The sequence below is a fragment of the Vipera berus genome (assembly GCF_964194415.1).
Source record: "Vipera berus genome assembly, chromosome: 16".
Lineage (NCBI taxonomy): Eukaryota > Metazoa > Chordata > Lepidosauria > Squamata > Viperidae > Vipera > Vipera berus.
Window position 1 is genome coordinate 2229710 of NC_138219.1, and position 24976 is coordinate 2254685.

Below are 24976 nucleotides of genomic sequence, written 5' to 3' on the forward strand. Positions count from 1 at the left end.
AAGAATCATTTTTTCTCGCCACGCGTATGTATACATAACCCGAACTAGACTGTTTTGTTTCTCTGTGTCATAGAATATATGTGGATATGTGCATAATTCTGTATTTATTTATTTTTGTCATATATATGTAGTGTATATGGTGACTCTTTGAGAGCTGAATGCAACAAAATTTCATTTTAATGTATGCCGATTAGTGTACATTCAAAGTGACAAAGCTATTCTGTTCTGTTCTATTCTATTCTCTATTCTATTCCTTATTTCTGTTCCATTCTATTCTATTCTATTCTGATTTCTATTCTATTCCATTCTATTAAGTTGTTAAGCGAATCACTGCAGTTGTTATATCCTGCTTCAATGTGATCATTGTATTAATCCATTTTCTGAGTTTGCCAAAGCTGCATTTGCACAGTATTGGCCCGAGGGGAGAAATGGGAGAAAAAAATCAGTGGCTCTTGGTACGATATCCCTACTTTGACCTTGAAAGCCAAGTTACTGGGGTTATTTCTTCGAATCAAAGTATCCCAGGTTTGCTGTACATATCTGCTTGGTCAGGTTGCAGCAAAAAATATGTATAAATATTCAGTGATTAAACTAAGCCCACAAGCTGGATTTGCACCATGGACTAAGCCACAAAAGTGATAATTAAGGCTAATACCAGGCTAATGAAGTGTGAAGGCAGGCAGACACGTAGAGCACCGTTTCTCCACCTTGGCCGCTTTTAAGATGTCTGGACTTCAACTCCCAGAATTCCCCAGCCAGCTCTGGGAGTTTGAAGTTCAGACATCTTAAAAGTGGCCAAGGTGGAGAATCCCATTAGATCTTCAACTTGTCTTAAAAACCCGTGTAGACTTTTTGTCTTCTGTGCACGTCCACCAAGCCGAGGATGAAGGCGGCTGACTTGGAAACAAAAGTATGTGCTCACCTTATATTGCATTTAGGAAACTGAAAAAATGCATGAAATAAACTCTGAAAGACTAGTGGAAACTTTAATAATGAGACACAAAATCTCCAAGCCCCTCCCTCATTATAAATATATACCTCGGCCTCTTTTAGGAACAAATGTTCTCCAGATGTGTGTGTCTTGGGTATTCATAGAACGTAGAATCCTAAGGCTTGGAAGGGACCTTGGAGGTCTTCTAGTCCAGCCCCCTGCTCAAGGCAGGAGTCCTTACACTATCCCGATCAACTGGCTGTCCGGTCTCTTCTTTTTTTTTTTAATTGAAAAGTTTTACAATTTTTAAATACAATGAACTCCCCCCAACCCTCCCCTCCCCTCCCCCCTCCCCGACTTCCCAGAGCTGAATACAGGGTATAATAATACAAACATAAGCTATAATATGCTAACAACAAAAATAGAACATTAAGTTCTATCGGACTTTAACTCTCCATAGTCATAATATTAATAAAGTAACAAATAACTAATCATACATCATAAAAATCCACTACTTATTCAAATGCTAAATGAAACTTTTTAGTCCCATATTTATTCTGAATATATTCAATCCATCTTCTCCATTCCACAATATATCTCTGTTGCGATTGGTCTTTCAAATATGCCGAAATCTTTGCCATTTCCGCCAAGTTGGAAACTTTCAAAGTCCATTTTTCTATAGTTGGCAGTTCTGTCTTCTTCCAATATTGCGCTCCTAAAAGTCTCGCCGCCGTAATTAGATGCAACATCAGCTTAGTGTCTATAACAGTAGTATCTGTAATAATACCCAATAAAAACAATTGCGGAGAAAACTTTATCCTTTTCTTAAATATCTTTTGCATATTCCACCAACTTTTAATCCAAAAGGCTTTAACCTTTTTACAAGTCCACCATGTATGAAAATATGTTGCATCCTCACAACCACACCTCCAACATTTAGGCTGCTGTCCAGTCTCTTCTTGAAGACCTCCCGTGTTGGAGCACCCACAACTTCTAGAGACAAGTTGTTCCAGTAATAAATTATTCTTGCTGTCAGCAAATTTCTTCTTAGTTCCAGGTTGCTTCTCTCCTTGATTAGTTTCCCTCTGTTGCTTCTTGTCTTCTTTCTGGTGGTTTGGAAAATAAGTTGACTCTCTCTTATTTGTGGCAGCCCCTCAAATACTGGAAGACTGCTATCCTGTCCCCCCCCCCCTAATCCTTGCCTTCAGTAGGCTAGACATACCTAGCTCCCTCAGTCGTTCACACAGTTTAACCTCCTTTTATCCTCTTTAATCCCTTGTCTAACCAGCGTCCAGCTAAGCTCGGCCTCACAGTCGCTCTGTGAGAGAGATGAATGGTCACTGAATGTGATACATAAAAAAAATAAGATAAGGGGTCCTTGATGCTCTTTGAGCTTGCTTGTTTTCTTGCAGATCTTTCGTTACGCTAACCAGGTAACCTCATCTAGTGTAAACTCTGAGAGCATCAAGGACCCCTCATTTCAACCCTAAGCTTCCGACGTAGGGGCTTTTCAAGTGACTCTGTTTGCATTGTTTACCTTGAAAGTCCTTTATTCAGCCTAATACACCAGCAAATGCTTGCTCGAAGCAAGCTGGAATCTGAAATCTTCGCCCCGCCCCCTTGCACAATATATTAAAACGCAATTCTCCGCCTTTCTAATTTTGTCATTAATCATATTCTCCAATTAATTTAAAGAATCGGTTTCCCTTCCGTTAGAAAACGGCCAAGGCCTTATCTTCTTTAGTTAGAGATGGCCTTGAAGGTGCAATCCTCCACTTCCCCCTCCCAACCTTAAACTCAATGTCTAAAGCAGAGGTCTTCAAACTTGGCCCTTTTATGACTTGTGGACTTCAACTCCCAGAATTCCTCAGCCAGGCATGCTGGCTGAGGAATTCTGGGAGTTGAAGTCCACAAGTCATAAAAGGGCCAAGTTTGAAGACCCCTGGTCTAAAGCAATACACAAGTTTAACATAGGAAATGGCTGCTTCTTCATCTCTTGTCAAGCAAGAACATTCCATGTTAGCAGCGTTGACAAGCCAGTTTCCCTTCCGTTAGACAACCTGCCAAGTTCTTGTCTTTAGTTTCAGATGGCCTTGAGGCACAATCTTCCTCCTCCCAACCTTAAACTCAATCTCTTAAAGCAATACACAAGTTTAACATAGGAAATGGCTGCTTCTTCATCTCTTGTCAAGCAAGAACATTCCATGTTAGCAGCGCTGACACACACATTCTCCTTCAGAAATAAGACGTCTGATGCAAAGAACGTTCCCATCTCACGTGTTCCTCCTTGTCTCAGCAGGCAGCAGAAAGCATCAGAAACAGAAGAGGGAACGGTTCAGATCCAAGAAGGTGAGCATCCTCCAGCCCTGTTTTATTTTCTCTTTCTCCCCCCCCCCCCCCCCCGGGAGCCCCGGGATTTCTCTATACAATTTTCTTGGCGACGTTACAGACGTTAGTTTTGGGATGCGTTTCCTCTTCTCGATTGGGAAAGTCTGAGATTTCCTGGTGGTCTCCCACCCCAATGAGGTCTGAGGCTACTTTAGATTTTATTTTTGCTTGCGGGGACGCAAGTAGCCCTCGACTTACAACCACCGTTGAGCCCAACTTTTCTGCTGCTAAGCAAGACAGTTGTGAAGCGAATTTTGCCCCCCCCCCCCTTTGACGACCTGTCTGGCCACAGTTGTGAAGTAATCGCTTCAGTTGTTAAGTAGGTGACAGGGTTATTAAGCGGCTCTGGCTCCCCCCTTGACTGTGCTTTGTGAGAAGTTCACCAAAGGGGATCAGGTGACCTCAGGGCACTGCAACCGTCCTAAATATAAGCCGGCTGCCAACATGTCTAAATTTTGATCACGCGACCGGCGGCAATGCTGCGACGGTCGTTTAAGTGTGAAAAACGGTCCTGTCACTTTTTTCAGGGCCAATGCAATTTCACGCAGTCCCTAAACGAGTGGCTGTATGCTGAGGACTCTCTGACGCTGCAGAGTCCTGGGGACGGGGTGGGAATGCAAATGGGGGCTTCCGCCCTGTTTTACGGCCCCTTTCTCTTCTTTACCTGAAGGAGCAGTAGCGACAGGTGAAGATCCCACCAGCGTGGCCATTGCGAGCATCCAGTCGGCAGCCACCTTCTCGGATCCCAACATCAAATATGTCTTCCGAGCAGAGAATGGAGGTGCTCAGGTAAGGTGCTGTGAGCAGCTGTCAGAAGATCTCCTTGTTTGCCACTCAGCAAGGACCCAGACCAGGGGTAGGCAACCTCGGCTCTTTTATGACTCGCGGACTTCAACTCCCAGAATTCCTGAGTCAGCTATGCTGAGGGGAAAGGGAGAGGTTTCCAAGCTGAGCCGTGCAGGCTGAGGAATTCTGGGAGTTGAAGTCCACGAGTCATGAAGGGGCCAAATTTCCCTCATGCTGGCTCAGGAATTCTGGGAGTTGAAGTCCATGAGTCATAAAAGAGCCGAGGTTGCCTACCCCTGACCCAGACCAGAGTTTTTCTCAAGCTTTTAAGACGGGTAGAATTCTGGTCCACCCGTCTTAAACTTGCTGAGGTCGAGAAACAGTCATCTAAACCAGGGCTTTTCAACCTTTTCACCCATCGTACCACTTTTAGGATAAGGCAACATCCGAGGACCACCAGTCGCCTAGCAAGGGGTCAAAAACTTGATGACCAAAAAAAAAGGAGAAAAGTGATGAAGTACAGGTAGTCCTAGAATTACAACAGTTCGCTTAGTGAGTGTTCGAAGTTACAACGGCACTGGAAAAAGTGCCCCCCAAGCCACAGCCAAGGAAGACGCCTGCCCGCCCGCCCGGCGACGCTCTTCCTCCTGTCCGAGGTTTTCATTGTTGTGAGCATTTCTGTTGAGGATTGGCAGCGGGGATGGGGTGGGGGGGGTGTTTAGTTTTTATTCCCCCCCCCCACCTCTGCTGGGTGGTTGCAGCAGTTTTTGGTCACTTCACATGACCCTGGGACACTGACCGTCATAAACATGAATCAGTTGCCAAGCATCTGAATGTAAATCACAAGACCCTGGAGATGCTGCAACATTCCAGAAGCGCCAGGATCAGCGCTGAGCTCCAGCTGGATCCTGGCGCTGATCCTGGCGCTTCCGCTGAGCCCTGACAGCCCCGCAGCTCCAGCCGTCTCTCACTCAGGCTTGTGCGGTGCTGCCCCCGGTTCAGCTCATTCCCCTCCCCCGCTACCACTTTCCTAGGATGGCCACGTACTACCTGCCAGGTGCCAATGTACCACAGGTGGTACCCATACCACTGCTTGAAAAGCCCTGATCTAAACAGCTTCTCTGTGCCGCTGGCTCCCTGCATTAACATATTCTTCTAAAACAGAATTTGGTTTGCACAAAAGGGGACTTTCTCGCTTATTTGCATCGTGGCTGCCTGCAAGTATGGATTTAACATTTGTAGGCATTAGCTGGCTTCGGGGTGCATTTTCCCTACATTGCTCTCTTAAAAAAAAAATATCAGAAAAAAAAGTCATTTGCAGCGTCTCTGCTTGCTGTTTGGTATTTATTTCCGAAACGGATTGCAGGTCCTCGATTGTGTTAATTGCAAACCTGCTTGTCATTTTTCTATCCGTTCAAGAGGACACGGATGTGATTATTCTGATTTTGTATCTTTTTAAAGGGGGGAAAAAACAAATTGTAGTCCTTGTGACCACAATTGAGCCCAAAATTTCTGTTCCTAAGCGGGACAGTTGTTAAATGGCTTTTGCCCCATGTTACGACCTTTCTTGCCACAGTTGTTAAGTGAATCGCTGCAGCTGTTATGTTGGCAACATGGTTATTAAGTGAATCTAGCTGCTTCATTTGAAATCCAACTGGGTGACTCTGGACCAATGACCAGGAGGCTGTGAGTTCTAGTCCCGCCTTTGGCATGAAAACCAGCTGGGTGACTTTGGTCCAATCACCAGGGGACGGTGAGTTCTAGTCCCACCTTAGACATGAAACCAGATTGGGTGACTTTGGGCCAATCACCAGGAGATGGTGAGTTCTAGTCCCGCCTTAGGTACAGAAACCAGCTGGGTGATCTTGTGCCAGTCTGTCCCTCTCAGTCCAACCCACCTCACAGGGTTGTTGTTGTGGAGAAAATAGGAGGAAAGTCTGTTGGATATGTTTGCAGCTTTGATAATAAAAGGCAGGATACAAAGAAACACTATCAAAGTTCCCCATTCTTGGTTTACCACGTTCACCACCCTGAATTGAATCTTCTTTTTGCTCTTTCCTCCTGCAGCTGATGTACAGAGTCATACAGGTGGCCGAGGGCCAGCTGGATGGCCAGACGGAGGGCAGTGGGGCCATCAGCGGCTACCCTGCGACGCAGTCCATGACCCAGGTAGGCCACGTGGAGGAGAGAAAGGTGGGTCCTCCTGGGAAAGAGAAAGCAGCCCTGCGGTTGGGCTGAATGGTCTGACTGCAGCTGGGTGGGGAATTCTGGGAGTTGAAGTCCTACTTCTTCAGGTGGCCAAGGTCCTAGAGCAGTGGTGGCGAAACTATGGCACGGGTGCCAGAGGCGGCACTCAGAGCCCTCTCTGTGGGCACCCGTGCCATGTCCTGGAGGTGACAACTGTCCCTCTTCAACCAGCTGCCTGCTAATTTGCCGAGGTCCCACGTGGCTGAATGCATCCGGGCACGGCTGGTTTCCCTCCCCCCCCCATCCCGTCCCTCCTGGCCTCGCATGCTCTCCTTTTCCCGGGCACGACCCACTGCATCGCCTCCTCAGCTGTCAGCTGGCCATCCATCTTGGAGGTGGCTTCTCTAAACTCCTGGCGACAGGCTGTGGAGCCCCAGAGTGCACCGGTCAAGGAGCCAACAGGCTGTGGCTGCTGACGGACACCGTCGGCCTCCATGCGCTCACTGGCCTCTGTGTGCAGGGGCCGATGGTGTCAGGCAGCAGCTGCCCCAGCCCTTGCCTTGCCCCATGGCAATGGCACCCCCACCCTGCCTCGCCTCACCCCACAGGATGAGTCTCCTGCCTACCGCCCCACCTGCCAGAGGCCTCCCGGAGCTCCCCCAACCCTGCTCACCCCCCCACAGGTGTCCCTCCCCACGAGCGACATTGAGGTGACCACACCCACTTTGGTCACCCAATCTTCCATGACCACCACAGCCACACCCACCCAGTGGACCATGCCCACCCGGCACCCAGCGATAAATAAGTGGGTTTTGGGTTGCAGTTTTGGGCACTCGGTCTCTAAAAGGTTCGCCACCATGGTCCTAGAGCATGTTCCCTACTTTACTCTAGACCAGGAGTCTCCAAATTGGCAACTTTTAAGACTTGTGGACTTCCAACTCCAGAGTTCCCCAGCCAGCATGGCTGGCTGGGAACTCTAGGAGTTGAAGTGCACAAATCTTGAAGTCGCCACCTTCTGTCCTAGGCTGTCATCCAAGGAGCATTCACAAGCGAAGATGCAGTGGACTCCGAAGCCACGGCCACCGAGACCCACTACACTTATTACCCTGCCACCGCAGTGGCCGACACCAGCACCTCTGCCGGAGCAGGGACGACTGCGGTGGTCACCACCCAGAACTCGGACGCCCTTCTGGGACAAGCCACGCCCACCGGCACAGGTCAGTTGGGCAGGACCATCCAAGATGGAGGCCGAGCCGAGATTTATCCCTCCACTCTGCTATAATTCTGTCTCTCTCCCCACTCTTCCAATCTGTTGATTTGATTAATTTGTATTCCGTTGATAAATGCTGCCTTTTGACTTGTAAACCGCCTTTGAAAGCTAGAGGAAGTGATAATTCAGTCGGCCTAGACAGAGTTTCCCAACCTTGGCAACTTTCAGACAGGTGCACTTCAATTTCCAGAATTGAATTGACTGTGGAATTCTGGGAGTTGAAGTCCACAAGTCATAAAAGCCATCGTTCTCCACCCCTGGCCTGTAGCATTCATGAACACCCCAGTAACCAAATTATGTTTCCAGTTTATATTTGTAGCAAATCTTTCATTAAGTATCTTCGCTGCCTTGAGTTACTTATAAAGTAGGACAAGTAGTCCCTTACCTTATGACCACCGGTGAGCCCGTAAATTTTGTTGTCAAGCGAGACAGTTGCTAAGTGAGTTTTGTCCTTTTTTTACGAACTCTCATGCCAAAGTTGTAAAGCGAATCACTGCGGTTGTTAAGTCAGTAACACGGTTGTTAAGTGAATCGGGCTTCCCCATTGACGTTACTTGTCAGAAGGCCGCAGGAGAGGCTCATGTGACCCCAGGACACTGCGACCGTCATAAATACGAACCAGTGACCAGGCATCCAGATTTTGATCATGTGATTGTGAGGGATGCTGCCATGGTCTTAAGTGTGACAAAGATCATAAGTCACTAAAATACATAAGTATTTTAAAATTTATATATCTGTTGGCTTGATGTAATACAAAAAAAAGTCTTAGTCTTAATCACTATTAAAAAAAACATGCATGGCACTCATTCATGGGAAATCTAACCATTCTTTTAGCCTCTTGTAAAAATCACAGTAATTTCTATTATAGGTAGTCCTCGACTTATGGCCACAATTGAACCCAAAATTTCTGTTGTTAAGTGAGACATTTGTTAAAGTGAGTTTTGCCCTTTTTTATGACCTTTCATGCCAGAGTTGTGAAGTGAATCTGGCTTCCACCATTGACTTGGCTGGTCAGAAGGTCACAAAAGGGGATCGCCTGACTCCGAGACACTGCAGTAAGTACATGCCAGTTGCCAAGCCTCTGAGTTTTGGTCACGTGGCCGTGGGGACGCTAAGAACGGTCGTGTGAAAAACAGCCACAAGCCATTTTTGTCAGTGCCGTTGTAGCTTTGAACGGTCACTAAATGAACTCTTGTAAGTCGAGGACTACCTGCAGTTTTGAACGTGGCGTGTTCTGCGTCCAGAGTTGCAATTCATTCGTTTTGGCCTGTGTTGTGAACCCAAAGCCTTTCTCTCTCCTGCTTCGAACAGGGCAGTTTTTCGTCATGATGTCACCCCAGGAGGTGCTGCAGAGTGGGGGGACCCAGCGGTCGATCGCGCCCCGGACTCACCCGTACTCCCCGTGAGTGACAGGCCTCGTCTTGAACGCCATTCTTGCCGAAGTCCAAATTGGTTCGCTAGTCTCTCTCTCTCTCTCTCTCTCTCTCTCTCTCTCTTCTCTCTTCTCTCACCTTCTTTTTCTTTCTTTCCCTCTCGCTCGCTCTCTTGCTCTTTCTCTCTTTCTCTTTTTCTTTCTCGCTCTCGCTTTCTCTTTCTCGCTCTTTCTCTCTCTCTCTTTCTTTGGGAATACAACTCTGTAGAATTATTTTTATTATTATTATTTTTATTAGGATTTTTCAATAGGTTTCTTGCCTTGAGCAAGGCATTGGACTAGAAGTCCTTCCCAGCCCTGGCATTCTATTTTCTATCTTCTAATAGAATAAAAGCATAAAAAGGCCAGACATTTTTTTTTAAAAAAGGGAAAATAGAAAAAAAATGAAAAAAAGAAGGAAAACATGCAGTTATGACTTCCATCCTTCTTTCGGTTGAGTAATTGCCCTCTTAATTTCCCCGCTTTACCCTTTAAAATCAAATCTTTACTGTGCTTCCGAGACCAGCATTAGGAGAATGAGATACAAATAATATTTTTTTAAAAAAACTATAAAAGACTTAGAAAAAAAACAAGGTGAAACCAAGAAAAACACATTAAAAACAGTCTTTTTTTTTCTTTCCATAAAAAGTCCAAAAAAGGTTTCCAGTCTTTCAAAAGAAAAAAAGTCTTGTATCATTTTTACCCTGATCAAACTGCTTAGCTTTGCAGTTTTATAATCCGGTCTTCTACTCTGGAGATTTCATTATTCATCCCTCTTTGTGCATACAATAATCTTGTCACAGTTACTTTCTACAATCTTAGTTTCCCAATATTTCTTTCCCAGTTCAGTCTATAAAGCTCAATAGAAGCAGTTCTGGTTTCATTTAATATGAATCCGCAATATCTTCTCATCGGTGTATCAATTTGCACCCCAGGTTTTGGTGTGTGTGTGTGTGTGTGTGTGTGTGTGTTAAGTTCATCACACATGATAAGAGGACCCCTCTTCACATTTCCAAGCCTGGTTTATTTATTTATTTATAATGAGACTTGTATGCCGCCCTATCTCCCGAAGGACTCAAGGCAGCTAACAACAATAAAATACAATAAATACAAATGTTAAAAAAGAAATAAATTATGTCGAAGTCCCACTAAAACCAATAAAAACATTTAAAATCATAATTAAAACCCCATTATCATCAGTCCAGGTCGGCCTGTTGGAAAAGATATGTCTTAAGGTCACGACGAAAGGACCGAAGGTCTGGGGCCATCCGGAGCTCCCGGGGGGAGCTGATTCCACAAACTAGGTGCCCCCACAGAGAAGGCCCTCCCCCTGGGGGTCGCCAGCCGACATTGTCTGGCCGACGGCACCCTGAGGAGACCCTCTCTGTGGGAGCGCACAGGGCGATGGGAAATCGTTCCTGGCAGCAGACGGTCCTGCAAATATCCCGGGCCTAAGCCATGTAGGGCTTTATAGGTAAGGACCAGCACCTTGAATCTTGATAGTCCTTTGTCCGTTTTTAACATCCTAGTGCAGGGGTAGGCAAGCTTGGCTCTTTTATGACTCGTGGACTTCAACTCCCAGAATTCCTGAGCCAGCATGGGAGTCATGAAAGAGCCAAGCTTGCCTACCCCTGTCCTAGCCAATCTTGCAGACCAACAATACCTCATTTATAAGAATTCTGACTTAAATTACGACACGCTGTAAATTGTAACGACGCCAGTGTAAATCAGACCCGCCTTTTCCTCGTCCCAGGAAATCAGAAGCTCCACGGACAACGCGGGATGAGAAGCGTCGGGCTCAACACAACGAAGGTGAGGAAGACAGCTGCACTGGAGGATTGGGGGAGAGGCAGTGCTGTATGGTAGTTAGGTTGGTGGAGCAGAACTGGGCAGATTTGTCGATGGAGGTTCTCAGCCATCCAGGTCGTGGTTGTCCCAAAGGTGCTTCCCCCCCCCCCCCACGAGGCAACTGGACTTCCTAGTTTTTTTCTCTGAAGACGTTTCGCTTCTCATCCCAGAAGCTTCTTCAGCTCTGACTGGATGGTGGGGAATGGGAGGATTTATACTCCTAGCAGAGAGCTGGTCGTTTGCCTTCTTTTTAGAGGGTCATTGAGGCCACTTGGAGGTTTGTCTGCCAATGCTGCAAACTTTGACATGTTTTTGCACTGACAATATAAGAGACAGCCTTTTGCTTAAACTGCTTCGCTTTGACTCTTGAAGGGAGGGAAATGTCAAAGGGCTATTTTGAGAAGATAAGAATAGCCGGCGCACAGAAAGGGAAGTGAAACTTCATATGTAAAACTAATTGGTGAACGTGATTCATGACGTGTAATTAAGGGAGGGAGATTCTGCAGTATATGATGTATCAAGGGGAGGAGAATTCAGATTCTGGCATCCCTCCACCAGTGCCGATGCTTCCTTTCATTATTAAGATTTATTAGATAAACAATGCTTGAAATTTGTTTGAACTGGCTCATTTATCAGACCCGTGACATGGTCTGTGTCCTCAGAGTCCTCAATGACTCTCTAAAAGCATGCAAATGACCAGCTCTCTGCAAGGAGTATAAATCCTCCCATTCCCCACCATCCAGTCAGAGCTGAAGAAGCTTCTGGGATGAGAAGCGAAACGTCTTCAAAGAAAAATAGGAAAATCCAGTTGCCTCCTGGAAAAAAAACGCCTTTGGGACAACTGGGGAGATCAAATCCACTCTTAGGCACGGGAACTCACTACATAACTCTGCCCAACCTACCTCACAAGATTGTTGTTGTGGGGATAGGAATAAAGAAAGGTCCCCATGAAAAGATGAAGGCTATGTCTTAATAAATACAGGGAGTCCTCAAGTTACGACCGTTCATTTAGCGACTGTTTGAAGTTAAAAGGAGCACTGAAAACAAGTGACTTAAGACCGCTGCAGGATCAGAATTTGGACACTTGACCAGCAGCCTGTATTTAGGACAGTTGCAGCGTGTGTGTGTCTGTGTGTGTGTGTGTGAGAGAGAGAGAGATGATCACCCTTTGGGACCTTCCCAGCCGGCTTCTGACAAGCAAAGTCAATGGAGGAAGTGGGATTTATTTCACAACTCCACGATTCACTTAATCCCTCAATGATTCGCTTAGCAACCATGGCGGAAAAAGGTCCTAAAATCGGGTATGAGTCACCTGACAAGCAACCGGCTCAGCGATGGAAACTGTGGTCCCAATTGTCCCACAGGCAAGACGCCATGGCAGCTCCTCATCAAGGGACTTGGCTAAAGGTTTTGAGGGTCTCGGCGTCTGTTGCTTCCCCGTCGGCCTCCCAGGTTAACCAGACAGGAAACGGGATGAGCTAATTCTGTGTTATTGTAAGGCTGCATTAGGTGTAAGGCCACACCTGGAATACTGCATCCAGTTTTGGTGACCGTATAACAAAAAAGATGTTGAGACCTTGGGAAAAGTTCAGAGAAGAGCAACTAAGATGATCCAAGGCCTGGAGACTAAAACATACGAAGAACGGCTGCGGGACTTGGGTTTGGCTAGTCCAGCGGTCAGCAACCTGAAACAGTGAAAGAGCCACTCGGAACCGGTTCCCTCACAAAAGGAAAAACTGGGAGCCACAAAAAATGTGTACACATGCACGTACATGCGTGCATGTGCAGAACAGGGTTTGACTGAAGAGTGGAGCCAAGGCGAGATGTGCACCTACCCTGCATATTTGAATTGATTGGTTGAACTTTTTTTAAGTCCCACTTATTTTATTTTTTTTGGACTGCACATGGCAGAGGACTGGGAGCCGCAAGAGACGGCTGAAAGAGCCGCATGCGGCTCCAGAGCCGCAGGTTGCAGACTTGTGGGCTAGTCTAAAGAAAAGAACAAATAGGGGAGACATGATAGCAGTCTTCCAGTATCTCAGGGGCTGCCACAAAGAAGAGGGAGTCAAGCTCTTCTCCAAAGCACCCGAGGGCAGGACGAGAAACAACAGATGGGAACTAATCAAGGAGAGAAGCAACCTGGAACTAAGGAGAAACTTCCTGACGGTGAGGACAATTAACCAGTGGAACTGCTGGCCTCCAGAAATCCTGGGCGCTCCATCGCTGGAGGTTTTTAAGAAGAGGCTGGACAGTCACTTGTCTGAGATGATATACGTTCTCCTGCTTGAGCAGGGGGGCTAGACTAGAAGACCTCCAAGGTCCCTTCTAGCTCCATTCTGATTAAGAGAATCTTGCAAATCTGAAAGCATAAACTCCGCACTGCCGCTTTTAACTTAGGTCCCTCCTAGGTTTCTTCCTCCGGCTCTTAAGTCACTTGGAGCTCCTTTCTCTCTTACCACTTCATCTTCCCTTCGTTCCCCCGAGGTCTTCCGTGCGTTCCGCTGCAGCCCTTCCTCAGCTCATCCGAATCCCGTTGCTCTGGAACGCAGGGAGCAAAGCGAGAGAAAACGGAGGGCTTTCCTCTGACTGTGACAGAAAACCCCTCCTGCACCCAGAGTCAGGACTTTTCCAGTTGCTCTGGCACCGTATTTTTTGAAACCCACCCTACGTAGCCCTCAACGTACCACCACAATTGGAACTGGCAATAGTGCTTGATTTCAAAGACCCCATCCCACCCCCTTCAGGCACGGATGATGTTAGATCCCGCTTCACAGTGCTGTACTCCCCGCTCTGAGCGGGTTACAGAATCAGCCCCCTTCCCCCCTCCCAACCATCACTTTACCAACCTCGGAAGGACGGACGGCTGAGTCCACCTGGAGGCGGTCAGGATCGAACTGCTGGCACTGGGCAGAGCCAGCTTGCAATACTGCATTCTAACCACTGTGCCACCATGGGAAGGAGAGATAGGAAGGAAGCAAGCAAGGAAGGAAGGCAAGATAGGAAGGGGTGGAAGTTAAGATAGGAAGGAAAGAAGGAGAGATAGGAAGGAAGGAATGAAGAAAGGAAGGAAAGATAGGAAGAAGGAAGGCAAGATAGGAAGGGGTGGAAGGAAGGAAGGAAAGCAATAACCCTTAGACGTATGTCCCACTTCACAGCACTTTACAGCTTCCTCTAAGTGGTTTACAGAGTCCACATATTTGCCCCAACAATCTGGGTCCTCATTTTACCAACCTCGGAAGGACAGAAGGCAGAGTCAACCTGGAGCTGGTCAGGATCGAAGTAGAACTTTTGATTGCTAAGCAAGGCAGTTGCTACCCGAGTCGTGCCTAATTTTACGACCTTTTTGCCACCGTTGTTAAGTGAATTGTGTGGCAAATCCAGCTCCCCTCCCCACCCCCGCAGAATGAGTTCTGTTCATATAGAATTTTTTATGCTGGCTGGGGGATTCTGGGAGTTTGAAGTCCACGGGTTTTAACATTGCCAAGCTTGCGAAACAGTTGTAATAATCCTTTTGTGTCCTGTAGTGGAACGCCGGCGCCGGGACAAGATCAACAACTGGATTGTCCAGCTGTCCAAGATCATTCCAGACTGTTCTATGGAGAACACCAAATCTGCACAGGTAAAGGTTGAGCTATGGGGAGGTAAGGGTTAGGGTTCGGGATAGGGGCAATGTTAGTCGCGCTCTAGGCCTGAAAGTCGGCTGGGGGACTTTGAGCCAATCGCCAGGAGTCGGTGAGTTCTAGTCCCGCCCTAGGCCTGAAAGCTGGTTGGGTGACTGGGACAATCGCCAGGAGACAGAGAGTTCTAGTCCCACCCTAGGCCTGAAAGCTGGCTGGGGGACTTTGGGCCAATCACCAGGAGACAGAGAGACTAGAACTCACCGACTCCTGGCAATTGGCCCAGTCACCCAGCCGGCTTTCAGGCCTAGGGCGGGACTACGCCCTAGGCCTGAAAGCCGGCTGGGTGACTTTGGGCCAATCGCCAGGAGACTGTGAGTTTTAGTCCTGCCTTAGGCCTGAAAGGTGGCTGGGGGACTTTGGGCCAATCGCCAGGAGACGCTGAGTTCTACTCCCGCCCTAGGCCTGAAAGCCGGTTGGGGGACTTTGGGCCAGTCTTTCTCTCAACCCAACCCACCTCACAGGGTTGTTGTGAGGAAAATAGGAGGAGGAAGGGGTGCGGATATTTTTTTTATTATTTTTATTTTTAATTCCATTTATATCCCGCCCTTCTCCGAAGACTCAGGGCAGCTTACAATTTAAGTACAAATCAATGTGCTTAGCAGTAGCCTTCATTCTATGTATATGCCTGCTTATTAGGGCTTTCGCCTGTATATGCCTGCTTATTAGGGCTTTCGGATATTGGAAAATAGGTTGACCCCTAGCCTCTCTGTGACAGCCCCTCAAATATTGGAATGGTGCTGTCATGTCACCCCTGTTCCTTCTCTTCGCTAGACTAGCCATGCCCAGTTCTTGCAACCGTTCTTCGTATGTTTTAGCCTCCAGTTGTCTAATCGTCTTGGTTGCTCTTCTCTGCATTCTTTCTGGATTCTCAACAGCTTTTTCCCCCAGTGTGGAGACCAAAACTGGATGCAGAATTCCAAGGATGGCCTTATTAAGGCTTTATAGTGCAGTATGGGGGACTCAGTGGGTTAGGACGCTGAGCTTGTCGATCAGAAGGTCGGCAGTTTGGCGGGTCGAATCCTGAGTGCCGCATAGCAGAGTGAGCGCCTGTTACCCGTCCCAGCTTCTGCCAACCTAGCAGTTCGAAAGCACGTAAAAATGCAAGTAGAAAAATTAGGACCACTACGGTGGGAAGGTAACAGTGTTCCGTGCGCCTTTGGCATCTAGTCATGCCGGCCACATGACCACGGAGACGTCCTCGGACAAGCGCTGGCTCTTTGGCTTTGAAACAGAGATGAGCACTGGCCCCTAGAGTCGGAAACGACTAGCATGCACCTTTGCCTTATTGTCTTGGAGCTGCTGAGAGACAATCGAACAATGGGGAATATTTGACGTTATTTGATCTGTCCACCCTAGATGTCTCTTGGACCCTCGTCTCCGTTTACAAAAATGAGGAGGAGGAAGGGGTGCGGATATCTTTTTTTATTATTTTTATTTTTAATTCCATTTATATCCCGCCCTTCTCCGAAGACTCAGGGCGGCTTACAAGCTTAGCAGTAGCCTTCATTCTATGTATATTTATTTTATTTATTTATTTTAATTCCATTTATACCCCGCCCTTCTCTGAAGACTCAGGGCGGCTTACAAGCTTAGCAGTAGCCTTCATTCTATGTATATGCCTGCTTATTAGGGCTTTCACCCCCCCCCAAGCGGCATTCTTACAAAGTCAGCTTATTGCCCCCAACAATCTGGGTCCTCATTTTACCTACCTGGGAAGGATGGAAGGCTGAGTCAACCTTGAGCCTGGTGGGACTCGAACCTGCACTAATTGCAGGCAGCTGGTGTTAGCCCACTGCTCCACCAAGGCTCTTTTGTTCGCTGCCTTGAGTTATCAAACAATAAAGGCAGGATGCAAATAATTAGAGAAAAATACTGCCGTCAGTCTTCCCAGCAGTTCCCCTCACTGCCAAGAAGGCTAATGGGGAGCTTTTGCTTGAACTTGCTCGTACAGGAAGTCCTCGAATTACGGCCCCTTGTGTGCAGCGCTTGGAACTCTTACCTCTTCCCGCTTAAAGACCCGAAGGCTCTGGGGTTATGACTGCCTTTGGGGCTGGAATTCTGTCCCCAAGCAATACAGTCACACGGCATCAGGTTTTACAATCACCTCATTGAGCGACCAAAATTTTGTCCCAGTTGCTGTCGAGGACTGCCTGTATCGAATAGAAGGTGGGGGGTTCGATGCTGCAGGATATCCTTGCGAGAGACCTCCCGCGTTCTTCCTCACTGGCTTCTGCGGCTGAAGTGACATCTAGTAAATACCTGGAGGCCACAGGTTCCTCCCCTTAGCGGATTTTGCACCGCTGGTGATCTAGTTAGTGATCTGCTGGGCTGCTAACCGTTAGCTCAGGCATGTCAAGCTGCTGGCCCCGCGGGCCGGATGCATCGTACTGAGACGGCGCCCACCCCATCGCCAGCAATGGGGGGGAAAAGCTGCGATATGTCGAGAGTTTGACATGCCTGCATTAGCTCATTGGTGGTCAGAGAGTTCTTTGTCTCTAGTCCAGGATGCTCGGGGAGTGATCATCCAGAAGGTTCCGCCTTCTCTTCCTTAAAAGGGGTGAGCCAATCCATAACGTAGCTGAGGCTGCTCTCTTGAGTCCCTTTCTCTTCTTCCTCCTGCAGAGTAAAGGAGGGATCCTCTCCAAAGCTTGTGACTACATTCAGGAATTAAGACAGAACAATATCCGTCTTTCTGAGGAGCTGCAGGGCCTGGAACAGCTCCAGGTGGATAATGAAGTCTTGCGACAACAGGTAAGGTGAGACACCCCCTCCCCTATTGCTGGAGGGGACCCTCGATGCTCTGGCTTTCCCATCATGGGCTCCTGAAGGGTCTAGGACTGTGGTGGCGAACCTATGGCACGTGGGCCACGGGTGGCATGCGGAGCCCTCTCTGTGGACACGCGTGCTGTCACCCCAGTCCCAGGCCTTCAAGCTGGGTTTTATAAAACCTTTTCACTTTAGGCCTCCACCGCCGTGTGCAAAAAACAAAAAAAAGGTTCAATCAATCAATTTCAACTACTCGCAGGGAAAAATAAGATCTCGCAAAGTTGGAACTGATTGACTGAACTTTTTAGTCCCACCCAGTCTGCCGTTACCACCGCAGCCACGCCCACCCAATGGGCCACACCCACCCAACGGGCCACGCCCACCCGGCACCCGACGATACATAAGTGGGTTTGGGGTTGCCGTTTGGGCACTCGGTCTTTCAAAGGTTCGCCATCACTGGTCTAGGATGAATTCAGCTGACCCGATTCACAGAAGATGCTTGCCATCTCATTCGCGAAACCCTTGGACGTTTAGACCAGTGTTTTCTCAACCTGCTAGCTGGGGAATTCTGGGAACTCTTATGTTATTCGAAAAAAGGTTAAAGTGCAAAGTTTAAAAGAAAAGAAAAAACAAACGCGACATTGAAAAAAGGGTGCAAAAAAGAAGAAAAACCACACACACACACATATATATTATCCCCCCAGTTGAATATTGATTATAATACAGTACATTACTGCAATATTGGTATCTCACCTGTTTTAAACTACTAAGCTATTTGCAAATTAGTGGCCTGTCATCCATATAGAGATCAAAACAGAGTTGGAAGGGACCTTGTTGGTCATCTAGTCCAACCCCCTGCTCAAGCAGGAGACCCCGTACCATTCCATATAAATGGCTGTCCAGTCTCTTCTTAAAAACCTCCAGTGATAGAGCATTCACCACTTCTGTTCCACTGGTTGATTGTTCTCACTGTCAGAAAATCGTTCCTTATTTCCAGGTGGAATCTCAGCTTGATCACCCTCCATCCGTTATTCCTTGTCTGGCCTTCAGGTGCTTTGGAAAATAGGTTGACCCCTAGCCTCTCTGTGACAGCCCCTCAAATATTGGAATGGTGCTGTCATGTCACCCCTGTTCCTTCTCTTCGCTAGACTAGCCATGCCCAGTTCTTGCAACCGTTCTTCGTATGTTTTAGCCTCCAGTTGTCTAATCGTCTTGGTTGCTCTTCTCTGCATTCTTTCTGGATTCTCAACAGCTTTTTTCCCCAGTGTGGAGACCAAAACTGGATGCAGAATTCCAAGGATGGCCTTATTAAGGCTTTATAGTGCAGTATGGGGGACGCAGTGGCTCAGTGGGTTAGGATGCTGAGCTTGTCGATCAGAAGGTCGGCAGTTTGGAGGGTCGAATCCCGAGTGCCGCGTAACAGTGAGTGCCTGTTACCCGTCCCAGCTTCTGCCAACCTAGCAGTTCGAAAGCACGTAAAAATGCAAGTAGAAAAATAGGGACCACTCCGGTGGGAAGGTAACAGCGTTCCGTGCGCCTTTGGCGTCTAGTCATGCCGGCCACATGACCACAGAGACGTCCTCGGACAAGCGCTGGCTCTTCGGCTTTGAAACGGAGACGAGCACCGGCCCCTAGAGTCGGAAACGACTATCATGCATGTGCGGGGGAACCTTTACCTTTAGTGCAGTGCGAGGTGATCTCGATTCCATCCCACGAAGATCTCAAAATTGCCCTGGTCTAGAAGCCTCCTCCTCTGTCCTTCTCTTCTGCTTGCAGGTCGAAGATATGAAGAACAAGAACCTGATCCTACGGGCGCAGCTGCGACAGCACGGCGTGGAGGTGATCATCAAGGAGTCCCACTGACCAGCCCCTCAGCGGCAGGGAGGGCCTTGCTCAAGACACGCCGCCCGCCCCCCTCTCAGCACAGCGGGAGGCTCTGAGGCCCGGCTGGACCAGCGGGGCTTCCCAGCCAGCCGTCCTCCCTTACTCTGCCTCGTGCCGCATCGGAAGGCCGCGTCCCTCCCCTCCCTCGGGGCCAGGGCTCGGCTCAGGACACTCGACTTTGCCCGGTGGCCCCTCTCGGCTCACCCCTTGGCTTGGCCCTCCGGGCTCGACGTTGACAAACGTACTCTTGGTTCGTAGGCCCCTCAAATGAATTACACACACACACACACCCCGAGTTGTGTTGTTCCTCTCCCAGCCCCGCCGTTTTGCTCAGCGTTGCCGCCCGCTCGCGCGCTTCCCCGGACGCCCCTTTGCATGCAACCTGACGTAGTTCCCTTCCACGGTTCCCTGCGGACGGTGACCTCTGGGGGCCGTTCCCCTCCCGGGTCCTGCTCCTGCCAAGCGAGGGGGTGGAGCTCTTTGCAGCCCCTCCCGCTGGCCCTCTTTAGCCCCACCTTCCTTCTCTCCTTGGACGGAACTCCGGAAGGCTCGACGCTCGCTCAACGCTCCCTGTGCGGAATCCTCGCTGCCGAAAAAGACGCAACGTTTTGCTCACCTGCAGAGTGCCCAGGACTGGAGCGGATCCCGAGCGGTCGCGCTCTCGAAGATGACGCATCTAATGATCAGGATAGCAGTTCTCTCTCGCTCTTTTTTTTTCTCTCTTTTTTTTAAAAAAAAAGAACCACCACCTGCGTTTTGGACAAAAAAAGGAACATAATTAAATAGCTGCCTTGCTGGGTTCGTTTCTGTTTGCTCTTCAGGGGCGGCTGGGGTCTGTCCGGGGGTGGTGAAGGTTGGCAACTGGAGCCCATTTGGGCAGGTTGGTGTTGGTGCTCTGCCCACCGTTGGCAGGGCTGGCTGGTGGTGGTGGTGGCGGCCCGTAGGCAAAGAGGAAGGGTGCCTGGGGACCCCAAATCTCTCTTCCAGCAACGGGTGGATCTTATAAGGTGCCCCAAGGCTATGCTGTCCTGCCTCTGACCGGCAGCAGCAGGGATGCCAGTAGAAGGGAAGGCTTGTAGCTCAAGAGTGGACTGGGACGTCCTCGGTGCTCCTCCGTGGACTTGCTGGTTTTCTTGCAGATGTTTCATGACCCAACTAGGGAACATCATCAGTGCTAGAAGGCGGGCGGGGAGGTTTACGGAAAGGAGGGAAGAATGGAGAAGGAGACTGTGGGGTCCTTGCTGCTCCCTGTGCTGGGCAGTTTTCTTGCAGATGCTTTGTGACCCAACTAGGTAACCTCATCAGGGCTAGGATGGAAGGTGGTTTGTGGAAAAGGAGCAAGGGTGGGAGGAGAAAGAGGAGGACTGTGGGGTCTTTGGTGCCCTCTGAGCTGGGTGGTTTTCTTGCAGACGTTTCGTGACCCAGCTAGGGAACACCATCAGTGCTAGAAGACAGGCATCTGCAGAGAGGAGGAAGAGGAGGAGGAGAAAGAGAAGGGGGGATGGGGGAGGAAGAGGACTGTGGGGTCCCTGGTGCTCTCTGAGCTGGGTAGTTTTCTTGCAGATGTTTTGTGACCCAACTAGGAAACATCATCACTGCTAGAAGACAGAGGTATGTGCAGAGAGGAGGAGGAGAAAGGTGGGAGGAGGAGGACTGTGGGGTCCCTGGTGCTCTCTGGGCTGGGTGGTTTTCTTGCAGATGTTTCGTGACCCAACTAGGAAACATCATCAGTGCTAGAAGGGAGGGGTTTGTGGGGAGGAGGAAGACAACTCTTGGTCCTTGGTGCTCTCTGAGCTTAGTTATTTTCTTGCAGATGTTTCATTACCCAACTAGGTAATATCATCAGTGTTAGAAGGGAGGGGTATTTGCTGTGTGTGTGTGTGTGTGTGTGTGTGTGTGTGTGTGTGTGTGTGGCTTGCCGTGTTGGGGTGTGTGAGTGTGGTTTTCTCCTGGGCGGTTCCTTGATTGGGGTATTGTTTTCTGCCTGGATATATACGTTACCTGAAATCAACCAAGATGGACCAGATCCCATTTCCCTTTAAGTGCGAGTTCAAATCCAGTCAAATCTCTCAAGCGGCGCAAGTTTTGGGCTGCTCATTTCAATATTCTGAAAGCTCTCAAGTCAACCAATCCAGCTATTTGTGTCGTTAAGAATCCCAAAAGATTTTTATCTTTGTCTTGTTTACAGTCCAATCTTGTTCTTCATAAAAGCAAACATTTAATAATGAGGAAAGAAAAGGGGGGGAGGGGGAAATCTGGACTTAACCCTTTCTCTATAGTTCTCATCCCAGACAGTCAATACATGACTTATTGCTGCAAAAGCTGTTATGCAGTAAAATGTTCCTTATTTTATTAACCAGAGATACTGCTCCTTGCCCAGAAGGAGTCAGCTGACCGTAAAGAGAGAGAGACCATAATCCACGTTAAGGAACTGGCATGGTAGTACAATGTAAAGACTTGGAGCTGTCAATCCAACTAAATCTGGGTCTTGTGAACTCTTGAATTTGATCCTTTTGTAAACGGAGACGAGGGTCCAAGAGACATCTAGGGTGGACAGATCAAATAACGTCAAATATTCCCCATTGTTCGATTGTCTCTCAGCAGCTCCAAGACAATAAGGCAAAGGTTCCCCCGCACATGCGTGCTAGTCGTTTCCGACTCTAGGGGCCGGTGCTCATCTCCGTTTCAAAGCCGAAGAGCCAGCGTTTGTCCGAGGACGTCTCCGTGGTCATGTGGCCGGCATGACTAGACGCCAAAGGCGCACGGAACGCTGTTCCCTTCCCACCGTAGGGGTCCCTATTTTTCTACTCGCATTTTTACGTGCTTTCGAACTGCTAGGTTGGCAGAAGCTGGGACGAGTAACAGGCGCGCTCTCTCTGCTACGCGGCACTCGGGATTTGACCCGCCAAACTGCCGATCCTTCTGATCGACAAGCTCAGCGTCCTAACCCACTGAGCCACCGCGTCCCTTATTGTCTGGGTAAATATACATAAATAAAGGTAATAAAGCTAGTAATAACAATGATAGGTATAATAGATTATCAGAAACAATACTACATTTTCAATGTATGGTATCATTCTTACTCAAAATAAATTTCAAACTTGCATATCCCATTCCTTTCTCTCTAACTCGCTTACCTAGCCGTTGCTAGAATTTATTCCAAGTTCTATAGTTTACCTTTGTAAACTTTAATAAAAAGTCCCCGCGACAAACGAAGCAGCTCGGGGGCGAAGCTGCCCATCGGAGACGGGCACCCCTAATGCGTCTCCAAACCCCAACCTCACCAATAGCACCTCCAGACCCAGTTTCACACACTGATCACTTGAGGATGTGCTGGGCGACCGTGGTCATTGCGTCCCCCCACTTTTGGGGTCCCCGTTGCTGGAGCATCTGAGAATTGCATCTCTGAACGGGCAGAGTCTCCGCTCAGCTGGTGCAGCCACAGGCACCGAAAGGGTGTCGAATAACAAGACCTTGAAAGCTTGCCAGGTGCCTCTCATCCTTGTTTCAACAAACCCAAGGCTGGGTTAAGCTGAGGCTCTTCCTCATAGCGTGCATATTGTGTTGCCACAAAATTAAAAAAAAGAGGTGGAGAATCTTAAAAAAGAGTGCAGAAGAGCCACAAAGATTAGGGGGCTGGAGGCTAAAACCCATGAAGAGCAGTTACAGGAATTGTGTGTGTCTAGGACGCGGTGGCTCAGTGGGTTAGGACGCTGAACTTGTCGATCAGATGGTCAGCAGTTTGGCGGGTCGAATCCCGAGTGCCGCGTAACAGAGTGAGTGCCTGTTACCCGTCCCAGCTTCTGCCAACCTAGCAGTTCGAAAGCACGTAAAAATGCAAGTGGGAAAACAGGGACCACTCCGGTGGGAAGGTAACAGCGTTCCGTGCGCCTTTGGCATCTAGTCATGCCGGCCACATGACCACGGAGACGTCCTCGGACAAGCGCTGGCTCTTCGGCTTTGAAACGGAGATGAGCACCGGCCCCTAGAGTCGGAAACGACTAGCACGCATGTGCAGGGGAACCTTTACCTTTATAGTCTAGTGACAAGAAGGACCAGGGGGGAGATGATAGTATCTTCCAATATTTGAGGGGCTGCCACAAAGAGGAGGGGGGTCAACCTAGAATTCATGCTTCCCATGCTGAATTTGCCCTGTGATACAAGTCAATGCTGAGTATTGATGAAAGAAGGATTTCTTGTAATTATTAATTTAATATTGAGGAAAGAATCGCTCAAAAGGGTGCAGAGAAGAGCAAGAAGGACGATTAGGGGGCTTGGAAGCTAACCCACACGAAGAACAGTTGCAGGAATTGGATATGTCTAGTTTAATGAAAAGAAGGACGGATGGTGCCATGACAGCAGTTTTCCAATATTTGAGAGGAGGGGGTCACCCTGTTCTCCAAAGCGCCCGAAGGCAGGACAAGAAGCAACGGATGGAAGCTAATCAAGGAGAGAAGCAACCAGGAACTAAGGAGAAATTTCCTGACAGTTAGAACATATTAGCCAGTGGAACAACTGGCCTCCAGAAACTCCGGGTGCTCCCTCACTGGAGGTTTTTCAGAAGAGATTGGACAGCCATTTGACCGGGATGGTGTAGAGCAGGGGTGTCAAACTCGCAATGTCACGTGACGTGTCGTGATGAAGCGTGAGTTGTTGTTTTTTTTCCCATTGCCAGCAATGGGGTGGGCACGGTTTCAGCATGACGCATCCAGCCCGCTGGCCGGCAGTTTGACACCCCTGGTGTAGAGTCTCTTGCTTGAGCAGGGGTTGGACTAGAGGACCTCCCAGGCCCCTTTCATCCCTATGATTCTGTGAGATAAATAGACAAATAGACAGACAAGCCTTCCCCCTGGAGTTCTGGGTGCTCCATCACCGGAGGTTTTAAAGAAAAGATCGGACAGTCATTTCTCCTGGATTCAATAAGGTCTTCCTACCTTGAACGAGCGGGGGGGGGGATCAGACTAGAAGACCTCCAAGATCCCTTCCAACCCCGATCGTGAACGATTCAACAATTGTAAAGCTAGAGGTTTTCAAGAAAAGGCTGGACGGGGATTTGAGCGGGCTGCTCTCCTAGGACTCCTGCTTTGAGCGGGGGGGGGGGGGGGGGTTGGACTAGACGACCTCCGGGAGCCCTCCCCGGCCCTCGGAGTCGAGGTTTCCACGTTCGAAGGGGAAACAGAAGCCGTGAAGAAGCCGCCATCCCCCAATCGGGGCCGCGGAACTTGGGACCCAAATCCAAGCGGGGTAGTCCGGAGAAAGTCGGGCTCTTTCCCTAGCCAGGGAGAGCCCCTCCGGGACGAGACCCCCCCTCCTCGTCTACCCCCCCTCCCGCGGGGGCCTCACCTGAGCAGGGGGCGGTGACGGGCGGGCGGCTCAGCCAATGAGCGCCCCGCCTGCGCTCACCTGCGCACCTGGGCAGCGGAGCCAGCTGGCCGCGGGCGAGGCGAGAGGAGCGGCGATGGCGGCGCACGGCTGGCTCTGGGGGTGCCTCCTGCTCGCAGGTTGGGGTGAGTTGGGGCGCTCTGGGCAGCCCACAAAGGCACGGGGTCAAACCCTTGGGCTGCGGGAATCCCCCCACTTCGAGATCTCCCCGAGGGAGGGAGGGGGGGGAAACCACCCCACTAAGAATTGGGGCCACGGTGGAGAATTGGGGGTGACTAAGCGCCGTGGAACACCCCCCGCCGCCGCCCCCCCCCCGCTCTTCTTAAAAACCTCCAGCGATCAGTCAGTATAGAGCTGAAGGGACTTGGGGAGATCTTGTAGTCCACCCCCCCCCCCCCGCTCATGCAGGTGACCCTCTACCCCTTGATTTGAACTCTTTTGTG

At 49.1% G+C, this 24976-nt stretch overlaps 2 protein-coding genes across 9 annotated transcripts in view; both read left to right on the forward strand.

Moving 5' to 3' along the window:
- The window catches only part of USF1 (upstream transcription factor 1), a 29065-nt gene extending 9119 nt beyond the window's left edge, over window positions 1–19946 (forward strand). For 2 of the 7 annotated variants that reach the window (XM_081340509.1, XM_081340510.1), the window contains exons 3-11: window positions 3231–3280; window positions 3990–4108; window positions 6173–6274; window positions 7317–7509; window positions 8874–8964; window positions 10727–10785; window positions 14346–14440; window positions 17124–17252; window positions 19044–19946. In XM_081340509.1, the coding sequence (XP_081196635.1) occupies window positions 3231–3280; window positions 3990–4108; window positions 6173–6274; window positions 7317–7509; window positions 8874–8964; window positions 10727–10785; window positions 14346–14440; window positions 17124–17252; window positions 19044–19130 (925 nt within the window). In that variant the 3' untranslated portion in view covers window positions 19131–19946. Of the gene's footprint in view, window positions 1–3227; window positions 3281–3989; window positions 4109–6172; window positions 6275–7316; window positions 7510–8873; window positions 8965–10726; window positions 10786–14345; window positions 14441–17123; window positions 17258–19043 lie in introns of all 7 variants that reach the window. The other 5 variants (XM_081340507.1, XM_081340508.1, XM_081340512.1 and 2 more) reach the window with 4 other exon arrangements.
- A 4600-nt stretch (window positions 19947–24546) lies between these two features.
- Window positions 24547–24976, forward strand: part of F11R (F11 receptor) — a 38100-nt gene continuing 37670 nt past the window's right edge. For both annotated transcript variants that reach the window (XM_081340402.1, XM_081340403.1), the window contains exon 1: window positions 24547–24658. In XM_081340402.1, the coding sequence (XP_081196528.1) occupies window positions 24610–24658 (49 nt within the window). In that variant the 5' untranslated portion in view covers window positions 24547–24609. The remainder of the gene's footprint in view (window positions 24659–24976) is intronic.